The sequence below is a fragment of the Pinus tabuliformis genome, chromosome X, assembly GCF_031772625.1.
Source record: "Pinus tabuliformis cultivar Carrire ecotype Pingquan chromosome X, CPIR1, whole genome shotgun sequence".
NCBI classification, from domain to species: domain Eukaryota; kingdom Viridiplantae; phylum Streptophyta; class Pinopsida; order Pinales; family Pinaceae; genus Pinus; species Pinus tabuliformis.
In genome coordinates this window covers 708,665,617-708,687,873 of record NC_142308.1, presented here as the reverse complement: position 1 = coordinate 708,687,873, position 22,257 = coordinate 708,665,617, and the positions used below count along the sequence as shown (strand labels likewise).

The following is a 22,257-nucleotide window of genomic DNA, read 5'->3' as shown; positions in this document are numbered from 1 at the left end:
TGTCCAAAAGAATTTAAATTTTCTCCTAAAGTGCCTTTATAATAAAGTTAAATCTAATTTAAAAGTTTTAAGTGATAAAGTTACTAAAGTCTAATTTTAAAGCGACTTTTATAAGCCAATGGAAAATTAAAGAAATTGACTAAAGTCTAATGAATTTAAAGTGAGATTTTATTTAAAGCCAATGGAAAATTAGAATCGGGAAAAAAGGGTGATCTTATCGGCAATATCGGCAAAAAATCGGCAAAATATCGGCAAATATCGGCAAGTTCTTTTAAATATAGCCGATATTTTGCCGATATTCAAAAAAATATAATAGTGATATTTTAAATGAGCATTTAATCTCATCGCCGATATATCGCCGATATTAAACAGTGATTTCAGCCATTGGATTTAAGGATCACCCAAAAGTCACTTAGGGTTAGATTAAAGGAGGAAAAGGTCATTCATTCTTTCATGAGCAGATTGGGAGAAGGAGAGCAAGAGAGATTTCTGAGCAGGGAGGAAAAGGAGACAGCAGCTTGGCACACATTCCAAGGCAGCAGTTGAGCAGATTTGTACAGCTGATTCAGCACACAGTGAAAGGCAGATTTTGGGACGATTTTCGAGGAGTGGTTTGCACAAAATCGAGGAGCAGTTTGCTGGTTTTTCTACACGCAAAACGAGGGCCGTACAGCGCATTTATTGCAGGCCGTACAGCGCATTTATTGCAGTCCGTACAGTGCATTTAATGATGGCCGTACAGTAGCATTTAATGTTGAAAGTGGGCACGAAAGTCGAGGAGGCCGTACAGCATTTATTGCTGTCCTGTTTGCTGTAATTTCCAGATTGCTGTGAGGCACGGGAAAAGAGATAAGTTGTAAATTTGCTTGCTGATTTTTTGCTGAATATTTCTCACTGTAAAAAGGCAATTTTCAGAAATAAAGAAGAGCTCTCGAACTGGTTTTCCCCAAGAGTTGTAGGGGGTTTTTCCAGGGTCACATTGACCAAAAATCACTGTGTTCAAATGTGTTAAATGATTGTTTGTACCTGCTGATTTTTTATTTCTGCATTTTCTAGCATTCTGTAAAATTTCCAGAATTTGTGTTTTCAGCAAAATTTATTTTACCAGCTTGTTGAATGTATGGATATGGGAAAGAGCATTTAACTATATGGGAGAGATAAGGTAAAACTGAAAACCGGGGTGGGAAAAATAGAAATTTCTACATGGTATCAGAGCTTGAGTGCTAAAGTGCAGTTTGGGACAGCAAGGAGAAAAAAATTACAGCTACTGATTTTTCACTCAGAAAATTCCAGCAAGCTGATTTTTCACAAACAACAATTTTTATCTTTACTACAGCAGCGCTATTTTTCAGTTTTAGGACAGCAGGATGTCATTGGGATTGAGGGTGGAGGATAGGTTGGATGGGCATACAAATTACAACGTTTGGAAGGAGAAAATGCAGAGTATCTTTGAGGAGGCAGAAGTCTGGGATATCATGGTGCATACCACACAAAACCCTGTTGTTGTGCCTACTGATGCTACTCAGTTGGCTGAGTATAATAAAAAGAACGGCAAGAGTAAGAGGTTGATTCTAGACGGAGTCAAAGACCATTGCATTCCTCATGTGAGAGGAAAGAGAAATGCCCATGAGATGTGGACAGCATTGTCCAATCTCTACCAGAGTACCAATGGGAACCAGAAAATGGTCCTGAAGGAGAAGCTGAAGAACATTAAGATGGGTAATGATAGTGCAGCTGGATATCTCACAAAGATTACTAATGTGAGAGATGAGTTGGCAGCAATTGGAGAGGCCATTCAACCCACTGAGTTGATGCGGATTGCAGTGAATGGCCTCCCTCATTCATGGATGAACTTTGCTAATGGGGTTTGTGCACGTGAGACCCTTCCCACATGGGAGAGGTTTTGGGATGATTGCATTCAGACAGAGATCAGGAAAGGTCAGCTTGGGGCAGCCAAGCTAGTTGAGCAGGATGAGGATGTAGCACTATCGGTATAAGGCAAGAAAGGCAAAGGGAAGAAGCAGGCTTCCACAAGCAATGGTGGGGGCAAAGGCAAAGGTAAAGGTAAACAGGGTAACACACAGAAGGACTATTCCAAGGTGAAGTGTTGGAATTGTCAAAATATGGGACACTATGCAGTTGTGTGTCCGAAGAAGAAGAAGAAGAAGAAGGGGAAGAACCAGAACGTGGCAGCTTCAGCAGAGGTTGAGGACTTTGCAGTTCATTTTGACCGAGAGTTTAGGTTCACTGCGTATGAGTCCCCTAATGCAGGATCACCTACCACATAGGTTCAGAGGGAGCATGCTTTTCCCTCGATTAGCGGAGCATCTTCGGGTATCTGGTATGTGGACAGTGGGGCTTCACATCACATGACAGGAGTCCGTGAGTACTTCTTAGAGCTTTCAGAGAGTGGCACTGATATAGAGGTAGTACTCGGTGATGACAGAGTTGTTAGAGCAGTCGGGGTGGGGACACTGACATTTCAGAGGGAGTCCAAACCTCCCTTGAAGGTGTCAGATGTTCTTTATGTGCCAGGGATGAGGAAGAACCTCATATCCGTATCAACTTTGGAGGACAGAGGATATAAGGTACTGTTCAGGGGAGGACAGGTGTTGATGTATCCCAGGGGCACTCCAGCTGATTCAGCTAGAGTAATAGGTGTACGCCATGCAAAGGTGTACAAGTTTGCATTCCAGTCCCTTGTGGCATTGAGCAGTAGTACCGACAGCAGAGCTAGCAGTTCTGAGCTGTGTGAGATTTGGCACCGCAGGATGGGACATGTGTATCATGGAGCCTTGAGGACCTTGTGGGAGATCACTACAGGTGTGCCAGATTTCAGCACTGATCACTTTGATACTTGCAGAGGATGTGCGATGGGCAAGTTTGCCATATCCCCTTTTCCCAGCAGTGACAGCAGAGCGACTGGGATACTTGATTTGATTCATTCTGATGTGAGCGGTCGGATGTCTCATGTTTCCTTGAGTGGATATGAGTACTATGTTTTATTCATTGATGATCACTCCAGGAGGACCTGGATTTATTTCTTGAAGACCAAGAGTGAGGTCTTCAAGTGGTTTCAGGAGTTTCGAGCTCTTGTGATGACACAGACAGGTCGGAAGATCAAGTCCCTGAGGTCGAACAATGGGGGAGAGTACACCCTTGGAGAGTTTGTTGACTATTGTGCGAAGGCAGGCATTAGGAGGGAGTTCACTGTTCCTTACAACCCCCAACAGAACAGCGTTGCGGAGAGGAAGAACAGATCCATCGTAGGGGTTGCCATTGTTCTTGTGGGCAGAGGCCTACAACACAGTTGTTTACTTGCAGAACAGGAGTCCGCATCGTGCCTTGGGGCACATGACTCTGGAGGAGGTTTTCTCTGGGAAGAAGCCTGATATTGGTCATCTTCGTATCTTTGGATGCATTACATACTCCTACATACCCAAGGAGAAGAGGACCAAACTAGAGCCCACCGCAAAGAAGGGTATCTTTGTGGGCTACAGTGAGACCTCAAGGGAGAGTTGTTGTTAGGCGGGATGTGAAGTTCGAGGAGGACAGGGCCTTTAGGAGATCACGGGAGTTAGAGTATCTGGATCAGCCAGACCCTCAGCAGCAGTTGAGTCAGTCGCAGGGATCCAATGGGCAGGGATCAGGAGGATCTGGAGGTACATCTATGAGGATGTCAAGTCCGTCAGTGAGCAGTGGCTCACCGAGCCAGAGGGGTGGTGCTCTGGGCAGCATGCAGAGCAGTTCACAAAGCAGTTCACTAGGGAGTCCACTGATGGACAGTTCACACGGTACCTCAGCTTCTACAGGTTCAGGGGCAGGCAGGAGGACAGCAGACAGACAGTCAGGAGTTCAGGCTCCTAATGATGATGGGGAGGAGGAGTTTCATTCTCCTATGGGAGAAGTGCACTCAAGGAAGAGGAAGCCCAAGTGGCTTCAGGACACCTTGAGAGATGCCACATCTGTTGCTGAGCCTAAGAGGTCGATCAGAGAGAGTAGACCACCTGAGAGGTTTTGTAGCTATATGGCAATGGTTACCAGCATCCTTGACTCTGAGCCTTCTAGCTATGAGGAGGCAGCTAGCCAGCAGGTCTGGAGAGAGGCCATGCAGGAGGTGGTGCCGAGGCCTGAGGGCAAATCCGTGGTTACTTCCAGATGGCTTTACAAGGTAAAGCATGCTGCAGATGGCAGCATTGAGAAATTTAAAGCGAGGTTTGTGGCTAGAGGGTTCTCCCAGGTAGAGGGAGTTGATTATGAGGAGACCTTCACTCCCGTGGCTCGATATACTTCAATCCGCTCCATTATATCGATAGCAGCTGAGATGGGTTGGAAGATCCACCAGATAGATGTGAAGACTGCATTTCTCAATGGCTTCATACGGGAGGAGGTGTACATTGAGCAGCCACAGGGCTTTGAGGTGCATGGGAAGGAATCCCATGTGTGCAGACTGAAGAAGGCCCTTTATGGCCTGAAGCAAGCTCCCAGAGCTTGGTACTCCAGGATAGATACATACTTGCAGGGGTTGGGTTTCACAAAGAGTGAGGCAGATCCGAACCTTTACTTTATTGTGATAGGTGAGGAGCCTCTCATTCTGGTGCTGTATGTGGATGACTTGGTCATTACAAGTGCAGAGAGACTCATAGAGCACTGCAAGAGAGATCTTGCGGTGGAGTTTGAGATGAAGGACATCGGCTTGATGCATTACTTTTTGGGTTTGGAGGTGTGGCAGGAGGAGGGGCATTTCTTCCTGGGGCAGGGGAAGTATATTGTGGACATCCTTGGCAGATTCCACATGGAGGATTGTAGACCCATGTCGACACCGATGATCACCAACTGGAAGAAGCTTCATGCTTCGGATTTTGAGTTGGTGGATCTCACATTGTACAGGCAACTGATTGGTTCCTTGATGTATTTGGTCAACACTAGACCAGATATCTGTTTTGCAGTCAACACGATGAGTCAATTTATGTGTGAGCCTAGGAATGTTCACTAGGTGGCTGCAAAACACATTTTGTGGTACTTGCAGGGAACAGTGGATTATGGTTTGGACTACAGGCAGGGGGATGGAGTGAGATTGGCAGGTTACACTGATTCTGATTGGGTAGGTTGTGCTTCTGATAGGAAGAGCACTTCAGGGAGCTGTTTTGGGTTGGGTTCGGCAGTAGTGTCATGGTTCAGCCGGAAGCAGCAGTCAGTAGCATTGATTTCAGCGGAAGCAGAGTATATGGCAGCCAGTCTAGCTAGTTGTAAGGCCATCTGGCTTCGCAAGATGTTGTTTGGCTTATTTGGTCAGCCGTTGAGACCTTCAGAGATTTACTATGATAATCAGAGTTGCATTAAACTCACGGAGAATCCAATATTTCATGACAGGTCAAAGCATATTGGGATCAAATATCATTTCATCGGAGACTGTGTTCAGAAGGGCGCTGTGAAGCTTGAGTATATTCCCACTGATGAGCAGGTTACAGATATTCTTACCAAAGTCTTACCACGGGGCAAGCATGACTACTTCAAGAACAAGATGGGTGTGGTGAGGAACACCTTCCTCGGTAAGAGGGAGTGTTGAAATTTGGTACCAGAGGACAGGTGGTTCCCTAAGGCTTTGATCTTTGGCCTAGGAAAAAGTGTCCAAAAGAATTTAATTTTTCTCCTAAAGTGACTTTAAAATTTTTATAAAGTCAAATCTAATTTAAAAGTGACTTTAAGTGATAAAGTTACTAAAGTCTAATTTTAAAGTGACTTTTATAAAGTCAATGAAAAATTAGAAAGGAAAAGTGACTTTGGAAATAAATGACTAAGTGGGTCTTTATTAAAGTGGGGTGAATTAAAAAATAGAAAGTGAGATTTAAATGAGCATTTAATCTCAGCCATAGATCTAAATCTATTTCAGCGATTGGATTTAGGGATCACCCAAAAGTCACTTAGGGTTAGATTAAAGGAGGAAAAGGAGGAAAAGGTCATTCATTCTTTCATGAGCAGATTGGGAGAAGGAGAGCAAGAGAGCAAGAGAGATTTCTGAGCAGGGAGGAGGAGACAGCAGCTTGGCACACATTCCAAGGCAGCAGTTGAGCAGATTTGTACAGCTGATTCAACACACAGTGAAAGGCAAATTTTGGCACGATTTTTGAGGAGTGGTTTGCACAAAAATCGAGTAGTTTGCTGGTTTTTCTGCACGCAAAACGAGGGCCGTACAGCGCATTTATTGCAGTCCATACAGTGCATTTAATGTTGGCCGTACAGCAACATTTAATGCTGAAAGTGGGCACGAAAGTTGAGGAGGTCGTACAACATTTATTGCTATCATGTTTGCTGTAATTTCCAGATTGCTGTGAGGCACGGGAAAAGAGATAAGTTGTAAATTTGCTCGCTGATTTTTTGCTGAATATTTCTCACTGTAAAAGGCAATTTTAAGAAATAAAGAAGAGCTCTCGAACTGGTTTTCCCCAAGAGTTGTAGGGGGTTTTTCCAGGGTCACATTGACCAAAAATCACTGTGTTCAAATGTCTTAAATAACTGTTTGTACCTACTGATTTTTTATTTCTGTATTTTCCAGCATTCTGTAAAATTTCCAGAATTTGTGTTTTCAGCAAAATTTATTTTTCCAGCTTGTTGAATGTATGGATATGGGAAAGGGCATTTAACTATATGGGAGAAATAAGGTGAAACTGAAAACCAGGGTGGCAAAAATAGAAATTTCTACACCTACACAGAGCACTGCTAGTCCTCGGATCTTTGGGACTTCTTCCCACTATTGCCTTCATGTGTTGCTCCAATGAAGACAAACTTAGGGCATGGAAGGTTGCCCTCTATCACTGCAAGATGTCCTTCTCTTCAGTAAACTTGGGCTCAACAACTAGTCCACATAGTTGCCTTCTTTTGTCCTTCAAATAGTCAAACTTTGACCTTTCTTCTTTTGCGCTTTTAATTGCTGCTCTTTGTCCTTCAAGAGGTTGTACTTAGGGCTTGGTGCAAGTCACTACAGCCCTCGCAAAACTATTCCTTTTGACTGGTCCAAATAATGTCCAAAACTAGGACAACCATCCACTAGCAAACAACATCAAACAAGGCCAGAGATTATCATACCTTGAGCGTGAACCATGTACCCTAGGGTTTGGAGTACCTCCCAAGCTACCAATCTCAACACTCCCTCTTAGCGAGGGAGGTACTTCCAACACTAGGAAGCTCGTCACCGGTGACACTCGCCCATCTGGCATCTACCACTACAACATACTTTATAGAATGAACCACGTTATCTCGGTAGTGACTCTACCTAATCTCATCTTGAACCTGAAGACCTCAACACTTCCATAGGGTTTCTCCCTCTGAAGCTAGACTCCCTCTATGTCTACACGATCTCCACTGACTTAACCTGCTACTATCTCATGTCTTACAAGGTCAGTCCAAGCTGCAGTTGAACACAAGCCATCATCACCGCAACCTAGTCCTATGAGCACTCATCCTCCTGGACCAAACACAACACTTGCACATCCCTCCAATCTCGGATATGCAACATCACTACCCAAAGAAGAAACTAGCCTACTAACATCCTATCCATCACATGAAGCAATCTTGATCATACCAATCTCATCCATGCCAAAGCAATCCTCAAGCTATCCCAACAATCCATGGCAAGTCAAACCAAGTCCATGATCAACAACCTGCCACACAACAAATTATTGTTCACCGAGTTCACCAATCCACCAAAACTCCCAGCCAGTCAAGACCACATCTCCATGTCTTCTGCTAAAACCTCCTCTATGATCTAGACAATCTCAGCTCCCTCTGAGCCACTTCGTTGTGCACACTCTGATTCACTAGCCCTTCAAAGTAGCTCTGATACCATGTTATTTTTCCACAGCACTAGAGAATCTAAGTTAGGGTCTTACAATCTCTAACACTACCAACTCAAATGCCACAACAAACTACTTTGCACAGCGGAACAAAAACAATAGTAAATCAACAAGTGCACAAATAGACAACTTTTTACAATTTTTCAATAACCCATTGTAATTCCTAATGGGAAATATTAATTGATAATAGCAAATAAATCATAAACATGTAACCATAAAACTAGCACACCAACATAATGACAAATTGCACCAAAAATTGTACCAAGAGTTGAGCCATTTATTTAACTGAGAAAACAAGGTACGTATAAATGAAGAAGAGGAACCTGGGCTTGCTACAACAAGCTATTCAAGTCCCAAGTGAAAAGGGAGCTGCCCAAGTGCTGGAAACTATTGTCCCCAAGTCTTTGCGTTGGCCCAGTAAATTCTACTACTGTTGGCTGGAATGGAATTGGTGTTTCAGGCCTCTAAACTGCTTAGAAAATTCCAGGAAATTAACTGGAGCCTCCTCACAAGGAACCCAAAATAACCCAGAAAAATCTCACGAGCCCAAGTGATGGAAATGGTCCCAAAGTGAATTGTGCCCTTCTCCAATAATTTATGTTGCTGGCTGCTGACTAGAACACCAATTTCTGCCATAAATACTACCCAGAAAATTCTATGAAATTAAACTCGGACTCCTCTCACCAAACCCACAAAAACCCATAAAGGGTTTGGGTTAATCCACCGACCCCCAATGACCCCAATAAGTGCAAATCACCAAATCTGGCCAGAAAATGCCCCATAGTTTGATATTACAGAATTATGCCCAAATCTACCACTAGCTAAATTCTCCCTTGAGGTTTACCTCCAATCTCTAGCCCTTATCTCTCCAACTAGGAAAATCCTCCTACAAATAACCTAGACTCCAAATCGCTATATGTTGGACCATAACGAATAACTTGAATTGCCTCTACGCCTGAAAAATACGCAAAGCTGGAAATACTGCTATCAATGAAGCTCTATGAAAGCCTAACAATGGAATCTTTGAATTCCCAACTAGGGAGGCACTCAAAGTCCTCTGAAGATGGAGTGGAATCCCGCCTGGAATTCCTGTGCTAAACAACACTTGACCCTTGCGCTAAATAGCTCCAAGAGAAGATGAAGTATTAAGTGTAATAGTCAAAAGATGATCCACAAAATGAGTCCCTCCTCTTTTTATATTTTCTCTCCATCCTTTTAGAATCTTTTTAATATTATTTTATTGGTGGGGGGCATTTTCCACTTAGTTACTTTTTCCACCATTTTAATAAAATAATAACTGGTCGCCAATATACAATAAAATAATACTTGCCACCTTTCTCCCAAAATACTAGTTTCCCCTTTTAATTAATATTATGAAAGTTGGGCAAAATTCCCATGCTCACAAAATTGGGGATATTACACCAACTTCATTATATTATCAATCTATAATACAACAGTCTAGGGCTCTCATACCAAGGATCATTCCCTTATACAATCACTGATACAAGGAATACAAACTAGGGCTTGGCATTTGTCCTTCAACAACCAATCTACCCTGAACAAGACAACACTTGACCTATTTATTGATGTGGCGCCCCACAACCATTTCAGTCCACATGCCTTTAACACATCTACCAATCCTTTTGCTCCCAATCTACAACTCCGCCTCTATCAATGAATCATGATCCTTTAGGTCATTGAACACAACTCTAATGTGCCCTCTAGTTGATCATTAGTTCATCAATGAATCAATACATAGGGTCTTCATGTGAATTGTTCACAACTCTTAGAAAGCCCAATATTACCTTCCTGTGCTACTCCGATGAAGACAAACTTAGGGCATGCAGGGTTGCCCTCTATCACTGCAAGATGTTCTCTTCAATAAACTTGGGCTCAACAACTGGTCCACTTGGTTGCCTTCTTCTGTCCTTCAAAGAGTCAACCATTGACCTCTCTTCTTCTACCCTTCTAACAACTGCTCTTTGTCCTTCAAGAGGTTGTACTTAAGGCTTGGAGCAAGTCACTACAGCCCTCCCAAAACTATTCCTTTTCACTGCTCCAAATACTGTCCAAAACTAGGACAACCATCAACTAGCAAACAACATTAAACAAGGAGGGAGATTACCAAACCTTGAGCGTGAACATCTGTCCCAAAATCATTGGACCTGTGTATGTATTTGACCTGCAACTTCAGCCTTGGTTAGGGTTGCCTGTAGCAGTTGTTATAGCCCACCAAATGTTGCCTATACTACTCAGAAATATTCGCTCGTCCTCTTCTAGTAGACCCCTAATCCTGCATTTTTCTTTAGTCTAACTCGGCCCCTATTTGTAGCCCTCTTTTAGCCCTGTGGCCTTCCTAAAACAGAGTTGCAATATCACAGAACCTTGCGGCCCTCTTTGGAGAGAACGTATCCACAAACCATACACCAAAACTGCTCAACCCACCAAAACTGCTCAAATTTCCCTCCTAACCCTCAACCCAATTCCTTTCGGACTCGACCCTCAAAATAGTCTTAAGAGGACATCAACCTATGCTCCTTCTCCACTTCGCTAGGGCTTCTTCTGATATACGGCCACTTCAGAGATATGCCTTATGATGTTGTGCTCTTAGGATGTGAGGAATGAGGTCTCTCCTCCCTCTTTTTTATACCCTTTCCTTAGGCTAACGTCCAACACTTCCAAAGGGTCTCCTCAAGTGAGACCAACTTGATTTTCTAGGACAATTAGTCCTCTCAAACGTATAAAAATTATTTTCTCTCAATCCACAAGGTCTCTCTTGGTGCTTCGAGTGGCCCCTTGCTCCTTTAAGGGTGCCCTACAATCTCCAAGTGCCAAGTGTCCAAATCCACGCATGGTTTCATGCCCACAAGCTTGGGTTCAAAGCCCACATCTTGGGTTCTTAGCCCACAAGTGACTTTGTGATGCCAATTCCTCCACAACCTTGTACCCTAGGGTTTGGAGTACCTCCCAAGCTACCAATCTTAACACTACTAAACTGTTATTGCCTTCTTGCCAGGTTATTTATGACATTTGTGATGCCTTATAAGCAATGTGGAAAAAGTCAAGATTAAATCCCAAAAATCTGATTTTTTCATCAAAACGATTAAATCGGCCGGCTTTTGCCAACTTTTTTTCTAACGAAAAAATCGCGATTTAATCGAATTAATCTTGATTTTATCGGGAGTCAACCGAAAAAATCGGCCATATTTCCCAAGCCACATATATAAGAGGGCGAAAAAAACACATTTTCTTGTTTTTGCTCCCATTTGCCCCTGTGGAGAGAGTAGTTGTTTGCAATTGCCCAAGAGGAGGAGATTTGGTAGTTTTGTGGTGGGGATTTGGAGATTTGTCCACTGCTCAACGTGAGAGATTCAAAGTGTCGAATTGTTGTTGCCAAGTGTGTATTTTAATTTCTCTCTTAGTCTTTGTTACACAAATGGCTTCTTAAATCTTTCTATAATTCTATTAGTTTGTTTATATCTTATTTTTGCCTAGAATTTTGAATCAAAACATTGTTTAGAATCTAGATTGAAGCAAAACTTCAACTTTCAAGAATCAAATGACAAAAATTCAAACCCTTGTTTACTGAATCTGAATGTGTTCAAGTGAGTGAGAAGAGGCATTTAAAATCTAAAATCAACAATTGCAATTGCACTCACACCAAGAGGAATTGCATTTGTGTTTGCTTCTTTTAACTTGTAGATGCTAAAAAAAATAAAAATAAAAATGAATATTTTTGTGTGTTTTTCTTCTTTTTTTGCCGATTTTTTCAAAAAACTCCCGACTTTAATGAGGTTTTCAACTTTTGAACCCTTGTCGATTTAATCCCGACTTTGACTTTTTCCACATATTGCTTCTAAGGCATGTTCCCATCCGTCGTACAAGAGCAAATTTTTCAAAATTATAATTTCGTTGCTACCTTCCAATCTGATAATTAAAATTTACAAGCCTAGCTCCTCTCACACATCAATTAATAGCATGATTGATCTTTGCTTCAAACAGTTCATAAATACCACTCTGCGCAAGATACAAGAAACGCCTAATCTCTCACATAACCACCTGCGACCAGTGAATTGGTTTCTTGAGCATACCAGCCATCCTTTTCCCTTTAACATGCGATTTTATCCCCATTGGTTTTATTAATTTAGCAAAAAAGAGGACAAAACAGTCACCAACAACCCAAATGTCTATAACCCAACCTCGTGATTTTCATCCATTCACTACATCTTTCCTTTGTCTTTTACCTTTTTTTGTTTTGGTTCATCATTATATCATTTTTTCAACATAGGAGTTCGTCAATCAACTCAATGGTAGTGATTTTGTTCAATCCAAATGCAATGTATGATTACCATTCATCAAACTCTCATATCTTATTAAGATCCATATGAATCCCCGCAGCAGTCCATCTCATTCATTGAGCTTTAAATTATTATAACCAAGTATATGATGTTTCTCTTCAAAGAAAGATACATTGGCTCAATCTTGTGGTGAAATTGTTCTCATGCTGTGTTACGAAAGTGCACTTGGCCAGTTCAAATTTCTCTAGTGGATTTCAGTGCTTTCCTCTGGTCACTGTTGCGAGCTTTAGAGTTTGAGATGAAGGGCATTGGCTTGATGCATTAAGTTTTGGGACTGGAGTTGTGGCAGCAGCCAGGAGAGATTTTCCTAAGACAAGGCAAGTATACAGTTAAGATCTTGACGAGATTTAGGATGGAGGATTGCAAGTCAATGTATATACCAATAAACACCAACTGGAAGAAGTTGAGTGCTTCTAAGGGTGAGTTGGTGGATCCCACATCGTATAGGCATTTGATCGAATCCTTGATGTATTTGGTCAACACTAGGCTCAATATCTATTTTTCTATGGACACACTTAGCCAGTTCAAGGTGGAGCTAAGACAAGTTCATTGGGTGGCAATGAAGCATGTGTTGAGATACCTGCGAGGTACATTGGAATTTGGACTAAGATATGTTGGAGTTGGTGGAGTAGAGTTGTTGGGGTACACAAATTATGATTGGGCAAGGAGTGTTGTGGACAAAAATCCACATCTAGATGTTGTTTCAACTTCGGATCAACCATGATCTTGTGGAATAGCAGGAAGTAGTAATCAGTGTCACTTAGCTCAGCCAAGGCAGAGTATATGGCAGCGCGTCTGGCGAGTTGTGAGGTCACATGGCTTTGCAACATGCTCATAGGGATATTTGGTCTTGAGTTGGGGCCTACAGTGATTCACTATGATTATTAGAGTCACATTAAGCTCTCTAAAAATCTTGTGTTTCATGACAAGTCTAAACATATAAAGAATTAGATATCACTTCATCAGAGACGGGGTCTAGGGAGGTGTTGTGAGATTGCAATACGTCTCCACAAAGAAGAAAGTAACAGGTATTCTCACCAAGCCTCTAGTAAAAGGGAAGTTCGTGTTTTACAGGGACAAGCTAGGGGTGGTAAAGAATCCCTTCCTTGCTAGGAGGGAGAGTTGAAGTTCTTGGTAACCTCAAAAGGTCTTCTACATAATCTTGGTCTCTTAGCATGTACTAGATGGTTGATTGCCTCCTTAGGTGCTTGCTTAGCGAAGTAAGTGATTTATGGCTTCTTTCCTAAGTCTAACTTAGGAAAAGTACAATAATTAAAGTCAATTAATTATTGTGGACAATAAAGCCAAAGTACTTAGGATAAGTAATAAAATTATCTAAGTGACATAGATATGATCTCAACCGTTGATCTCAAGTAAGGCGAGATCAAATCTTGGTTGTCAATCACTTAGGAGATTAGGGTTAGGGGTTTGGCCTAATGAAGTTAAAAAGAAGCCTAATGGAGAGGTGAAGACACAACACAACTACACAGCATTGAGAGAGTGATTTTCTCCAGAGTGAGAGGCTCAGCTAGACTAAAAAGAAGGCTCTTGTGATGTGATTGACCTCTCTAATTTTAATTTTTGCTGGAAAAAAAAAATCAAAAAGTTAAATACCAGTGATATTATTTTCCAGCAATTTAAAATTTTATTTAATAATTTCTGGGAATAAAAATTGTTGAGGTATAAATAAAATTTGGATTAGCATTGGAAACATGCTAAAAGTGGGGGACATTATGGTTAATGGCAAGCTAGACACACAATCAATCCCCTAAACCTCTCATGAAGGATAAGGCGCATCACATTCAATTAAATAAGCACATGGCAAGGTGTAAGGCAAGTTCACCATATCCTGGGGTAAGTAATGCAAAGAGATCATTCCCTTCAGCTCGCATGCTTTTGAACTCATGAGAAAAATATCTCTGCATTATTATGGGATGATGGTGGTGAATTCTAACATTTCAATGTGGAGTTGTTGGAGCACAACCCTTGTTTTTAGACTAGTGAGCTTTGGGTTCCGAAATTGGCTTGTGTGTGTTAATTTTCTAGCCCCAGTAAATGACAAATTATTTCCTAGTAATTTTCCTTGCTGATTTTAATAGATTTTTCAGCTTACTAGATAAAAATTTGCCACTAGGATTATGCAAAAAAAAAATTAGTGGAAAAAGAAAAGATGAATCTCATTACACATGCACACAGAAAATGCCCTTCAAATCTACTATCCATCAACATACAATGGCTTCCCTTCCTAGAAAATTAAATGCCCACTAAGGAAAATTACAAACAGTAAAACCTGGAATTTTTCTCGCTGATGAAAACCCTCAAAACATATCCTTCAATCTCACTCGCTATTGGATCCTTCTCCCTTGCTAACCCTTGTTCTCTTCCTTTAGAATCTGCATACTTGGATGAATGTCCTTCTCTAACCAATCACTGAGATCCTCACTATCTCATTGTCTTGTGCTCACTTGATGTGCTTTTTCCCTTAGCCTAGCCTTCATTTTATAAGTTTGAGTTATTGACCAAATCCACGTATGTAATCTCCAAAGTGATTGATGGTTGAAATTAGAACCCAACTTCACTTCAGATCAACGATTGAGATTCATCTAATTCACTGATGCAAATAACCTTTGTATTCATTAAATTAACTCACTCTTTCTTATAACAATCAATTCCTTTAATTAAAGTAATTTGCTAAGGTTAAAGGGTACTTTGGATGACTTCCACATATCTAGACACTTAGACCTATGTGGAAGTACCTATCTGACACTACTATAATCAACAGTGTGCGTGTAATGTTCCTAAGTAGGAATACAAGTGATATACAAGCATACAATCAGTTCAGCAAACATAAAAACGAAATAGATACTAAGCACCCATGGAAATGCCGGAAATAATGAACTGCTGAGCCATTTTATTACTTCTTTGAAGGCAAAATACAATAGAAAATAGAGTGGTGCACCTGGGCTTGTCTCAATGGACAAGCATGACCAAACCCAGGTGAGCATTAGTTGAATTGATGGTCGCTACAACTGCTGCACCAATCTGCACTACACTGCCCAGACAACTACCCTTTCTACTAACTTCGAATGGCTGGAAATACGACTTCCTGTGCTCAGAAAATTATGAGATTCGAGCTCCTAACTCTTTGGCCTAAACCCAGAAAAACCCACGAAGGAATTTAGTTGGTTCAAACTTTTAAAATTCGACCCCCAAGGAACCCAAGCTCAGTTGCAATGCAAAACTCGGCCTGCTGGATTCTGCCTGAAAAACGTCCAAAAGTGTTGGGCTGATCCCTACTACAAATTCCCTAACTTCCTGGATGAGTTTCCGGTCTGTAGCACTTGCTCCCAAGACCCACGAAAATGTTGGATTGGCCCTCTGCTCTATCCCCCAAGCCTGGAATTCAAACCACTGGGTTGTTGGCTATGTTGGCTCCAAAACTCTCAAGAAATGCTGGTCTAATGTTGTCCTTCAAATCCCATAGCTCTCCCGGCAAATGACTGATATGTTGTGGCTCAAACTCCTCCTGCGTATTCTTTTGGTGGCCCAAAAATACGCATTCCCTGTGTGTGGCTGAATAGTAGTGTTGTAACAAACCCTCGGATCTCCTGAAACGCTGATGGAACTGCCTTCCTAGGGCAAGCACTCAAGGTCCCCCGAAGGTAAGGGTGAATCTCCCACTTGAGAGATTCGTGGCTAAACAGCCAGTTGACTCGGCTAAGCAGCAAAGCGAATAGTCAAGTAATTTCGATTTGCAAGGTGAATGAATGAATCCAAATGAGAGCTTCCTCCTCCTTTTATCGTCGTGGACCTTCCTTGCCTCATTTGGGCCCCTCCATCCAGCATTTTGAATTCCATCCAAGCCATTCGAATGGCCTAGTTCGAATTCCCATGTGGGTGGCCCCCACCTTCCACTAGCAACCAAATTAAGTCGAATTTCCTCCAAAGTCCCTAAGTTGAAAATGCTGGGTTATTTTCCTTAGCCAAAATTGTGCAAAAATGTGTCGAGGCACCCTGCTACAAATGTGTTTGAGAAGGGACATGACAGTGCATGGTCCAATTCCTATTTTGGAGTTCTAGTAAGTTGTCTCCCTTTTCATTTACTCCTTCAATCAAGGGTATAGCACTTAGGGTTGGTGGTAGCTTCTATACAGGGTATTCTTTGTGGTCCCATGTCTCTCTTATCAGGGCTCCTACTCTAATTGTTCTAGAACTCTCTTAGCACTCTTCTTTTCTTCTTGGAGATGTATTCTCTCATTCTAGCTCTGCTCTCTTTTGGGTGGAGGCCTCTTGATATTGAAAGATTCTGCCTCTCCTTTCACCTAAGCAGTTTGTTCTCTTCGGGCTCCTTGCAGGAGTTATTTCTTCACTTTAAGGTTCTCTGTGGTATCTTCTACTTTGTCTGCATTTAGTTTCCTTGGGCACAATTTGGTTGGACAATTCAACGCGTTTCCAAGATTTGTTCTGGGCTCTAAATCTTTCAAAAGAAGTTAGCATAGGTATTAGGGGAGTCTTAAATTTGCAATTGGTCTTGCATAGCTTCGGTATCCAGATGGATTATAAAGAGCTGCAGGAGACTACGCAAGCATTGAGAAGGGGCGAGGAAGCCATCCAAGGCAACAGAAGTTCTATTTTCATAGCTACATGCAGAACTTGAGAGAATGCAGAAATTATCAAAATTAAAACTCAGCCAAAGCAGCACTAGAAGGAGCAGCCAGCTGACATGCCTTTTGTTAAGCTTGTATGTTTTTTGTAGTTAGAGATCTAGTACTTCTTTGCAGAATCTACGATGTACATCACCAAGCTATAATAGGAGCGGTTGTTTTTGGCATTACGGTTGTAGCTATAGGGTGGTAAAATGTTTTTCTTAGAATTTTGCTTAAAACTTATTAAAGAAGACTTTTGATGTAAATTTGCTGTGAGCTTTGCTGCAGTTTTTGTTTAAATTTTCCTAAGTGGACGGCAAATCAATCTCAGCCCTTGGATCCTTTGATTCTCAGCCATTGATATCAATTATGGGGCCCAGATCGATTTGAGAGGGAAAAAGGGCGGTGTGGAGCTTAGTACACATCAGAATGTTTGGTGAAGGCTTCAGAAATTAGGACAGCGCAGCTACAGCAAGAGGCAGTCTTCAGCAGCATGAAAATAGCAGAGAAGAAGGGCGTACCAGTTGTGGGATAGCAGCAGAAGTGCCCAGCACTCAGCACTTGTGCAGAACAGCCACACAGAGGAGGCTGTACGGCCTGTACAAACTGCTACAGCGCAGCCTGCGCAGGAGAGCCACGAGCCGGGTCAATTTCCAGCGTGGCTAAGTAAATTTCAGAAAGAAAATCATAAGGAAGGTCTTCCTTATCAGATGTAATTTTTCTCTAAAATTTTCTATTTGCTGAGACCGCCCTAATAGAAGTGACCAGACAGGCAGGTTTTCCCATATTGGGTTTCCTGGGTAAATTTTGTGACTTTATGGTGATGTGATTGTTTTATTATTTCTGGGTTTCTTGTTAAATTTTCGCTGCATGTTCAGTTAGAAAAACTCAGCATATTTGTGGATGAAGTTAAATTTCAGTTTCAGTTATTTACATGTAATTTCCAGAAATTAGTTAGCTGGGTTTTTTAGAGAAACTGACAACACTCAATTGCCCTCTACATCTAGACAAGTTGAACTAATCGCTCCTCTCATGGAATAAAGGTCCACCTATTGTAGCACTGTTCAGGAGTCAGTGCATATATTTTATAGCAGCTGTAGTAATTATAACCAAATTGTATTCAAAATCGGCCAAGGCAGCACTAGAAGAAGCAGCTAGCTGACATGCCTTTTGTTAAGCTTGTATGTTTTTTGAAGTAGTTAGAGTCTAGAGATCCAGGCCTTCTTTGTAGAATCTATAATGTAGATCACTAAGATAATACTAGAAGCAGTTGTTTTATGGTAGAATGTTTTTCTTAGAATTTTTTAAAACTTATTAAAGCAGACTTTTAATGTAAATTTGTTGTGAGCACATTTCCAGACTATGTGGTTTTTGTTATACTCAATTGCCCTCTGCATCAATTGGCACTCTCCTTAGATGTAGACATGTCACAGAGGATGAGATAAGCCTAGAGTCTAGACAAGTTGAACGATTATGGCTCCTCTCAAGGAATAAAGGTCCACCTATTGTAGTACTGCTCAGCGCATATATTTTGTAGTAGTTGTAGTAATTATATTTCTTATCAAACTTCCGCATTGACGGTGTTGCGTCTGAAGAGATAACTTCATTTTCCAAGCTCTCATCCTTCTACCTCAGCCTCTTGTGTGTTTCTCCAGATAAAATCTAGAACCATGTATCTCAGTTGATAACTCATGGTCCAGTTCATCTCTTAGGATAAAAAAACAGTGACCACCATATTGAAGGCTAAACTCATTCCTCTATTGACAATACAATTATTTTACTTGTCAAAAAATTGGCTAGATCTATCTTGTAAAACATCAATGTAAGGTGATCTGAAGATCGAAAACATCAATGACTTTTAGCTTGACATGCAGGGACTGACTGCCAAATTCCAAGCCTGCTACCTAGTGTCTGTGACAAATAAAACTCACTATGTTTTAACTATTTGTCAGAAACTGCGTTGGCCTCTGAACAGATCATCATGCAAAAACCAAATCACTCACATCAAAACAACCAACATCTCCATTTGGGTTGCTTATGTTCATCCCTGCATCTTGACTATTTATTCTATTCACAATTCCAAATGAATATAAAAGATGCAGACAAATCTCAGCTTGGATTCTGTTACAGGAACTTGCATTAGTGTGTTTGAGATGACAAGGAAGTGGACACAAATAGTTATGCAAAACCATGAACTGTCAATGGTCAAGATAGCCAATACCTTCTGGCAGATTGCCAATATTCAGCCTTCCCTTTTCAGTATTCACTATGTTCAAACCATGAATGCATGTTAGAGCTAAATGTTGGGTATATGGTAACTAGATGAGCATAGTATCAGAGGGGCACATTGATATCCAAGTAAAAAATTACAATGTAAAGAGTAATATTCGGTATGAATTACAAGGACTATAAGAACCTGTTCTTTCTGTAATTAGTTAGCATAAAATGCATATGTAAGTGAATCTTCTTAGGCAAAAGGGTGAACAGTATTAAAATGCAATGCAATTCAAGACTAATTACACAGTAATGTGGGTATTAAATACAACAGAAAAGAATTGATGATAGAGAGGACTGACCGAAAGAGCACAGGAAGAGAGATTGAGCACTGTGATTGTTGTCCAATGGTGGGAGTAGCCATGGAGTTCCGGTGGAATGGTAGAGGGAGCCCCCATACCCACACCTACACCGATGTTGGAACGGAGCATCATCATCCTTGTGATCACTCCAACACCCTCACTTTGCTGCCCGGATCCCATTGTCCTGGAAAGGCTTAACACCTTCAGAGGCTCTTTTCTCTTCACCACCTTCAACTCCAAATTCACATGTTCATCATTATTGTCATCATCAAGAGCAGGAGGATTAATCTCCACCTGCACTTGTTCCTGTGGAGGTGGAAGTGTGACCATCAGTTGAGATTGCAGCTTAAGCGCTACCTGCTCCTCGTCATCTGCAGCCGACCAATCCAACTCGATTCTGAAATTGCTCGCAGAGTTTGGGTCCCAATGTAAGGATCCCGATGGGACAGAATGAAACAAAGAGGAAGAGGATTCCCCATCAGCATCTCCATATCCGAGACTCAGACGAAATGTGTCTGCTGGCCTCTTCCAGCTCCCCAATGCCCACGACATGACGATGATAATGTTGTTTTCCTGATGCAAATCGCCAATGCCAATGCCAATTCATCGGGAGGAACACCAGCTGAAGCATTCAGAGCTATTCGGCACCCAAATTCTCGAATGCTCCCCTTCCTCGGTTTCTCCCATCGAATTCCAATTCTCGCCGTCTTTGACCAATTGCAACACGCTCGCTCATTCAGCCATTGATGTGACAATGGCCGCCCCTAATTCTGTTCTAACAACAGTAATCACCAATTCTAATCATAGAATTGAATTGGTCGTCATGCATCGTGAATCCTGATTCCCACTTCCAAATATTACTTATTTCGGTGTAAAACGATTTGTTTATACATAGAAACACAGAGTTAGAGATGATCCATCCGTCAAATGAATACGTCCGCGCTTTAGCTTTTAGGTTTCGTAAATGTTACCCAACGCGATTATCGGTGGAGTGGAGTACATGTAATTGGTGGAGTATCCCTTGTCATGGAAGCAATTAACCAAATATCAAATGAAATCATGGAGGGAGGTATTAAAACAAATATTATTGTATGGTGGAGTATTCTTGATCGAAGCTACTCAACAAAATTTCAAATTTATCAAAATAAATGTTGAAATAATGTGGATTGCCCTTCATTGTTTTGATTTCAAATTCATCAAAATAGATCTTTAAATATCGTGGAGTCTTCTTTATTGTAGAAGAAGAAAGAAATAAATTATTTTAATGTCCACGAGAGTCTATGGGACAGATTGCTTTTTTATCTGCTTGATGTATTTGGCCTTTTTCTGTTAAGTTTCACAATCAATGCTCCCAACTTCTCGACAAACCCCTCACTAAATAGATTATCCCAAGAGCTCGCTGCCAGCATATCTGCATAACTTTCCCTGTTGTCTTTGAAGGCCTCACATTCTAAAATGAAATGTTTTTTGTTTCCACTTTTCTGGTATATCAAAAGAGTCACCAAATTTCAAGTGTCAAAATAAGCATTGTAGTATTTTAAAATACGTGTTATTATATATGGAAACAATTCACCAAAATCTCAAACAAAATATTAAAAATAACGAAATAAACATATACTAACTCAACACACCAATAATACATTGGAGCTCTATTGTCTCTCTCCATTTAAAATTGGTGATGAAATACATTTGAAGTTTTGTACTCACAACTTTGAACAATAAAAATATATGGAGAGTAACTCCTAGGATTTCCTTTATACTATGTTTTCATCCACCCAGAGTAACTCCTAGGATTTCCTTTATACTATGTTTTCATCCACCCTTTATTGCTCCCTTTGGAATATACTATGTTTTGTCATCAAATCTTTATTACTCCATGGCATGTCAAATGAGAAAAGGGTTGTTAGTTTTGAGAAATTATTTGATTTAATATGTGTGGTATTTTAGGAAGAAAAAACAAATGTCAAATGAGAAAAGGCTTGTTAGTTTTGAGAAATTATTTGATTTAATATGTGTGGTATTTTAGGAAGAAAAAACAAATTTCTTATAGTTAAAAGTCATATTTATATAATTGTTATTATTTCAATTTCACTTACATATAATATTTAAGTGACTGAAAATATCACAAATCGATGTTAATTCAACTTAATCTAATTAAATGTGTCAGGCCAGGGTAACTCCTCATTTGAACGAGAGAAAACACTGATTGATATTTTATTCATTAGCTAGCACTTTATTTATACAAATACAAAACGGATCAGTTCATCTTCTAGATGACTGTCCGACTTCACCTCATCCGTTTCGGATTAGGTGTCAACATTCCCCCCCTTAATCTGAAGGGATGTTGGTGAGTCCAAGCATCATTCTGAATCTTTCAAGCTTTTCTCTTCCAAGCGCTTTGGTGAAGATGTCTGCAATTTGCTCGTTTGTGGAACAATGACGGAGATGGATTGTTTTGGCCTCAACATGATGTCGGATCAGATGATATTTAGTATTGATGTGCTTAGTACGATCATGGAACTTTGGGTTCTTGGCCAACTTTATTGCAGATGTGTTATCAATCATGAGTGGAGTTGATTGTATTTGTTTTACCTGCAAATCTTCAAGAATTTTCCTGAGCCACACAATTTCTTTCGTTGCTTCAGCTGCTGCCACGTATTCTGCTTCTGTTGTGGAATCTGCTGGTACTGATTGTTTGCGTGATCTCCAGGAGACAGCTCCTGATCCAAGACTCATAGCATATCCTGAAGTAGATACCCCAGTTTCTTTGTCTCCATCGAAGTCTGAATCAGAGTATCCAATCAAGTTGAAGTCGTCCACCTGT

General features: G+C 40.9%; 1 protein-coding gene across 4 annotated transcripts in view; it reads right to left on the bottom strand.

Moving 5' to 3' along the window:
* LOC149141938 (phospholipase A I-like protein) overlaps positions 1-20,372 on the bottom strand; it is a 213,942-nt gene extending 193,570 nt beyond the window's left edge. For 2 of the 4 annotated variants that reach the window (XM_089449989.1, XM_089449990.1), the window contains exon 1: positions 19,434-20,370. In XM_089449989.1, coding sequence (XP_089306115.1) covers positions 19,434-19,985 — 552 coding nt within the window. In that variant the 5' untranslated portion in view covers positions 19,986-20,370. Of the gene's footprint in view, positions 1-19,433 lie in introns of all 4 variants that reach the window. The other 2 variants (XM_089449992.1, XM_089449991.1) reach the window with 2 other exon arrangements.
* Positions 20,373-22,257: the final 1,885 nt, after the last annotated feature.